Here is a 6,878-nt window from a genome sequence, read left to right as displayed (position 1 = left end):
TGTTTTTCACGTACCACCGGCACACACACACACACACAGAGGAAATGTGTCAAGGCCAACAAGAAGCAGTGCAGCTTCCTAGGTCTAACCAACAGTAGTATTATTCCCTTCAGGGGACTGTCACATTAAGTTGACAGCATACAACTACTACACCTGATATCCTGCACTCTCCAAACACATGCACACATGTATATCATGACACTCATACACTGTTCACTTTCCTGACTTTTGTACATAATTCTATGTACTGTACATGCACCTTAGATGAGTTGTAGTGCACCTGAGCACTATACACAATAATTTCATTATTATAATTATTATATTTTTAAGGCTGGTCCTTTGAAACACAAGTACTACTCATTTTTGCCAGCTGAGTGTACTGGAGCAACGGGAAATAAAGTGTCTTGCTCAAGGATGCAACACATCACTGGGAATTGAACTCATGACATTATGACCATAAGCTGAATACCCTAACCACTTAGCCATGTGCCTTCACCAGGGCTAAATAACAACAACAGTAATAACATATCAATAAGTGATGAACCATCACTTTGCCCCTATTTATTTATATCCAGACAATTATTGTTTATATTCTCCTACAATTCCTGTTCCTTTCCTTAACTCCCTAATTAAAAGTACATAAATTAACATAAATCACTCATCTCTCCAACCGTTTCTTTATTTTCTTTTTCTCTCCCTTTCCTCTTTCTTTCTCTCCCTTTCCCTCTTTCTTTCTCTCTCTTCCCCTCTTTCTTTCTCTCTCTTCCTCTCCCTGTCCTATCTTTATCTCTAACCTTTATCTTCCTGTTTCTATCTCTATCTTTTTATCTACGTCACTCTCTCTCATCCACATCTAATGTTTCTCTCCCTCTCTTTTTTCTATCATTTTTCTATTTGTCACTCTCTTTCTCATTACATCTAAATCCCTGTATCTCCTCCCTCTCTCTATCTTTTTTCTCACCCCCCCTTCTCTCTCTCTCTCCTGTTGCCTTGTGTACCAAGTATTAATACCATACCTTCAGCTGTATTCATATCCACAATCAACATGCACACACACACACACACTCTATCTCTCCACTCCAATTTGTTTGACCAACTTACACATTCACCTATAATCAAACTAATCAATTAACTGTTCAACCTATTTTCTAATCTAATATCCATCATAACAACATAGCCTACTGCAGGGATCTTATCAAACCAACAAGGGAACTTCTATGTGCTCTCTCAGCCCATTAGAAATAGTAGCACAAAATCTTTTTAAATCACTCCTCTGGGGAGGAGTAAGTCAATTACATCACTTCCAATGTTCAACTGGTACTCCTTTTATCGACCCCCAAAAGGATGGAAGGCAAAGTCGACCTTGACAGAATTTGAACTCAGAATGTGAAGACAGACGAAATGTAGCTAAACATCTTGCCCAGCATGCTAATGATTCTGCCAGTTCACACCTTATAATCTATGATTTTTAATGGGACTCATATTTTTAATAATGAAAACTTTTAAAATACCCTAAATTAAAAAACAAAATACTTAGATGCAGGCATGCTTTGTAGTAACAAGTGTGTTTTTCAACAACATGCTTCTGGGTTCAATCCCACTGCATGACACCTTAGACAAGTGTCCTCTGCTATAGCTCTGCATAAACCAAAGCCTTATGAGTGAATTTGGTAAATGGAAACTGAAAGAAGCCTGTCATATATATGTACATTGGTATGTATGTGTGTCTTCATGCTTACATTTGTCTGCCACCACTGCTTGACAACTCTTAGCCAGTGCTGGCAACACATGAAAGGCACTCGTACTGATGACATGGTGACATGTAAAAGGCACCCATGCCAGTGACACGTAAAAGACACCCAGTACACTCTGTGGAGTAGTTGGTGTTAGGAAAGGCATCCAGATATAGAAACCAAGCCAAAAGAGACTGGAGCCTGTGTTAAATATACAGGTGATAGAGCTCTGTCATTCGATGATAAAGATTCAGCTATTTGATCAACTGAATTACCTGCTCCTCATTTAACATACAAGTGGCTGAGTATTTCATAAGTATATGTACCCCTAATCTAATTCTCAAACAGAATCTGTGTGACATAGTGTGTGACAAGGCTGTACCTCTTGAATTACAGGTACAACCCACCTGATGGGTATCTATGTAGTTTTCATCAAACCAATTCCACTCACAGGGTGTGTGTCAACACTGGGCTGTAGAAAGTGACATACTGGCAGTAAAATCTTTTATATTATTGAAGAGGTAAGCCAGCAGAAAAATTGGTTATAATCATCTCAGGTTTAATCAATGCAAGAAATGGTAAATTCTTAGCTGTACTTGCAGTTGAAGATACAACAGCTGCTACACAGACAAGGACAGTACATGAAGCAATCCAAGAAACTTAATCTTTTACCATTTATCTATTCCAGTCATTAAATTGTGGCCATGCAGGAGCACCACTTTGAAGGGTTCAGTCAAGCAAATCAACTCTAGTACTTATTTCTTTTTTATCTAAGTCTGGGCCTTATTCTATCAATCTCCTTTGCAAAACCACAAAGTTGCAGGAGCCTAAACAAACCAGCACCAGTAACCATACACACACACACACATGCACAGGTTTCCACATAATTTCTGTCTACCAAATTCACTCATATGACATTGGTTGACCTGGGGCTGTAGCAGAAGACACTTGCCCAAGGTGCTGTGTAGTGAAACTGAACCTGAAACCAAGAAAGCTGCTCAACCACACAGCCATGCCTGCACCACATTACATTGAAGAAATTATGTCTTTTGTTTTCCACACCACAAATTCTGGGTGACATGGTGGTTTTAGAAAGCGTTTTAAAGAACAAGCTTAAAAGAATAGTTTTTTGGCTCACCTCTAGACATCACCTTTACGACAAAATTTTGCACAGTGCCTATATTGAGTTCATTATCATCAATTAATGTTTGATTTCCATGTTGGCAGTGGTTAGACAGTTTGACTGGAGGTGATAAGCCAGAGAGCTGCACCAGGCTCCAATATCTGTTCTGGCTTGGTTGCTAGTGCTGGATGCCCTTCCAAATGTCAACCACTCAACAAAGTGTACTGGGTACCTTTTATGTATCACCAGCACTGGCCATGACTACGATTTCACTTGGCTTGACAAGTCTTCTCAAGCACAGTAAATCGCCAGAAGTCTCAGTCACTTGTCAACACCTCTGTGAGACTCAAGAACTAAAGATCATATTTCACCACTTCATCCTATGTCTTCCTGGATCTAACCCTTCCACAGGCTCCCTCCACAATAAAACATGGCACTTCTTTTATTTTGTAGAATAGCATCCCTTGAAAATCAGTTGTTCAATATTTTTGTTGAAATACACTGCTTTTCATTTAATTGATTTTGAAAATAATGAAGAAGTTAGTAAAATAACTTTGTAATTATAATCCTCTTTATTGTCAGATTTCTGTTGAAATGTTGTTTTAATTAATTTGGAAAATACTGAAAAATTTAGTCATTACTAGACTTACTATCCAGCCTTGCCTGATAAAGTATTCACGGAATTATTTGCCAGTGTATAGAATGGGAATTCACGGTACTTGTGCATGTATATATATTTAACCTAACTTCTGAACTTATTTAACTGTAACTATTCGAACAATAGTAATCAATTTACATGAGTAGAAGGCTTTTTTTTAAACAATTTTTATCCTGAAAATCACCTGTTACTTTTGTTTTAAATTGAAAGAGAGGAGAAAGTGAATGATGTATGACCGTGTAAATGAAATGGATGTGTGTGTGTGTGAGAGAGAGAGATAGTGTGTGTGCCACTTACACATACATGAGAACACACATGTTCACTCACTCACACACACACACATTCTCTCTCACACACACACACACATGCCCACGTACATACAAAAAAAGATGTATGCATATGTACTGAAGTATGTACCTATACATGACAACACACCCCTTCATTCACTCTGTCTCTCTTTCTCTCTCTCTCTTTCACATACTCACATGTTCATTTCATATACATACATTTCATAAAGATCCCATATACACGTACATACATCTTCCAGTTTAAAACAAAAGTAAATAAATAAAAAATTTTTTACGGAAATTAACGAACTCCGGATGATGAAATCATATTCAGTTAAAAATATTTCTAAATGATTAAAATATTCTTTTCTATTCTAGGCACAAGACCCTAAATTTTGGGGTGAGGGGGCCAGTCGATTAGATTGACTCCAGGACGCAACTGGTACTTAATTTATCGACTCCGAAAGGATGAAAAGCAAAGTCGACAACAGTGGAATTTGAACCCAGACCATAAAGACAGACGAAATACAAATGATTAAAATATTGTGTGCGTCAAAATGTCAACGGTCTTTTTTCTTAGAGAGCGCGAAGACAATGTGTGTGTTTGTGTTGATTGACAAGCCATGACATTCATTATATATGTGTGTATTCTGTATTTGTGTTGACATCATGGAAGCCATGTATTTTTTTCATCAAGAAATAACAAAACTTGTTTAATTGTTTAAATAGAAATTCAAAGGTCACAAAAATTTGTACTGCACTGCCGAAGGTAAGTATGATAATAAATATGTAAAAAAAAATTAAGATAAAATATACTATTTCTGAGATATTTCAGTTACACACAAACATCCCTAGAGTTTTAATATTATCAAGATTAAGTCGTATTTGAATCATAAATTAATATAAAATTTTTATGGCAATTTTTTATTTAGTTTATTTCAAAACATGAATTTTGTATAATGGAACTACGAGTAGACTTTGACAGGTTGGTATCAAAAGGATTAACTGTGAGAATACGGATAAAACAAAAACATACCAAGCATTTCCTATAAAGAGGAGTTGTATGCACTGTAGTCAGCTCCAGCTTGTATTCGAGCATTGGGTTCATCAGTTTCCATCCAGTCTCCTTGGCTGACGTTTGTGTCAAAAGTGACTTTGGAGTCCAAGTCGACGGTAAAAGAATCGTGGGCAGAACTAACAAAGGATGGTCAGTGCAGGTCGAAGATGTTCTTTTCTTCTGCGTTTTGCCTTCTCATTTTGTTGTCTGTTCTGCTCGAATGATCTGGTTCCATTGTGGGTAACAGTCCTCAAGGCTGTCCTATCCATGGCAATTTGTTCCCATGAGGATGGCTGGATGTTAGCTTGAGCCAAGGTCCATTTGAGCTGGTCTTTAAAACGGAATTTCAGACTTCTCTGGGTCTTGTTCTGATTGCAAGATCTCCATGGAGCATGATCCTTGGGAGACGAGAGGGCTGCCCAGCGGAGACGATGGCGAAGAAGGGTGGCTTCGACACTTGGTAGTGAGGCGCGGCAAAGAACCTCGTTGTTGGTAACGTGATCTTCCCATTGTATGTTGAGGATTTGTCGTGGCTTCGATTGCTGGAAGCGTTCAAGGTACTTGAAGTGACGGCGGTACAACCTCCAAGTCTTACAAGCATAGAATAGAGCTGACAGAACAATGGCACGGAAGACCATGATCTTTGTCCGGATGGTTGTATGCACTGTAGTAATAACAATATGGAACAAATTTTTAATTTTTGTCTGTATTTGGTCAGTAAGTGTTATTTTTTATTTGCTTCTGTTTTGAAATCAAATGGAATGCCTGCTATTCCCTTCAAACTTTGCTTTTATCATCTAGGCAGCAATGTTTTGAAACTGACCTATTTTTCATTATATTTCAGACATATTCAGCATTGAAATGCTGAAGCAGAAATATCATTATAGCAAATACCACAGATTTACTTGTCACTTGAGTGGAGGCGCAATGGCCCAGTGGTTAGGGCAGCGGACTCGCGGTTTCGATTCCCAGACCGGGCGTTGTGAGTGTTTATTGAGCGAAAACACCTAAAGCTCCACGAGGCTCCGGCAGGGGATGGTGGTGAACCCGGTACAACTAAAGCAGCACGGTCCCGAACGCGCAGTCGCGCGTCCGCGCTAGCTAGTCGTGGAGTGGTCGATCCGGATCTAGTTCAAAACGGGGGCACCAGTATTTTCTTAACGAAACACTTTGAAACTTGGGACACTGGTAGAATGTGTCATATAAAACATCTTTTTCTCTTAGTCTTCTTAAGAAAAATTATTATATTGCAATTTATTTCATGTTAAAGTTGTCGTATTTTTGTAATTTCAACCAATAACTGACGTCCATTCAGCCGAATATATTAAGTGCTGACTACGTAAACAAACGATTCTGGCGGTGATAAAATTATTTCCTTGTCAAAAAATGGCTGAAGCATATTGGCAGTAGGTAATAAACCTTTCTATTATAGGCACAAGGCCTGGTTTTTGAGGGAAGGAGCAAGTCAATTAGGGTTAGGGAAAACGAACACACGTGTGTTGCCTCTCTGAATATTTTTATTATGATCACGAAGGATCGAAACACAGATGGGTACAATACAGGACAAACAAATGAACAAAATGTGCGAGTTCTATGATTTTTTTAAAATTACGATTGTCTTTTTAAAAAATTACGATAGTTTTAATATATATTCATTGACTTTTTTTTTTCCTCTTTCAATTATACAAGCATACATATGCGTATACACACACACACATCCATACACATATATATATATATGTATATACATACATACACACATATATATACACCCACACATACATATACATACATACACACACATATCCATCCCTACACATACACACGCATATACTTAAACACGTATATAAAATAACAGAAGGATTGGGTTTTTCAACCCGGCAGCCTATAAGGCCCAGCAGCTTGCCTTTTATTATTTTCGATGATTAGTTTGGGTGACTTACACCCACCTTTTTCACCACTTCCTTCCATCTCTGCTCATATACTCTGGCTGACAGGGTTCTCTTTTCCAGCCCTATTT

The 6,878-nt window shown here is 38.0% G+C and overlaps 2 protein-coding genes across 5 annotated transcripts in view; one reads left to right on the top strand and one right to left on the bottom strand.

Moving 5' to 3' along the window:
- LOC106870011 (uncharacterized) overlaps positions 1–4,974 on the bottom strand; it is a 28,975-nt gene extending 24,001 nt beyond the window's left edge. The window contains exon 1 of the mRNA XM_014915972.2: positions 4,838–4,974. Within this exon, the coding sequence (XP_014771458.1) occupies positions 4,838–4,844 (7 nt within the window). The 5' untranslated portion in view covers positions 4,845–4,974. The remainder of the gene's footprint in view (positions 1–4,837) is intronic.
- The window catches only part of LOC106870009 (translin-associated protein X), a 20,859-nt gene continuing 18,385 nt past the window's right edge, over positions 4,405–6,878 (top strand). Inside the window, exon 1 of one of the 4 annotated variants that reach the window (XM_014915967.2) lies at positions 4,405–4,570. Coding sequence is in view for 2 of the 4 variants with exons in the window: in XM_014915966.2 (XP_014771452.1) it covers positions 6,406–6,440 (35 nt within the window). In the remaining 2 variants the exon portion in view is untranslated. Of the gene's footprint in view, positions 4,571–6,207; positions 6,269–6,339; positions 6,441–6,878 lie in introns of those variants that run through there. The other 3 variants (XM_014915968.2, XM_014915970.2, XM_014915966.2) reach the window with 3 other exon arrangements.

Source organism: Octopus bimaculoides, chromosome 5 (assembly GCF_001194135.2).
Source record: "Octopus bimaculoides isolate UCB-OBI-ISO-001 chromosome 5, ASM119413v2, whole genome shotgun sequence".
Classification (NCBI taxonomy): Eukaryota; Metazoa; Mollusca; class Cephalopoda; order Octopoda; family Octopodidae; genus Octopus; species Octopus bimaculoides.
The sequence above is the reverse complement of the archived record's forward strand: the minus strand, read 5'-3'. Positions and strand labels throughout refer to the sequence as shown.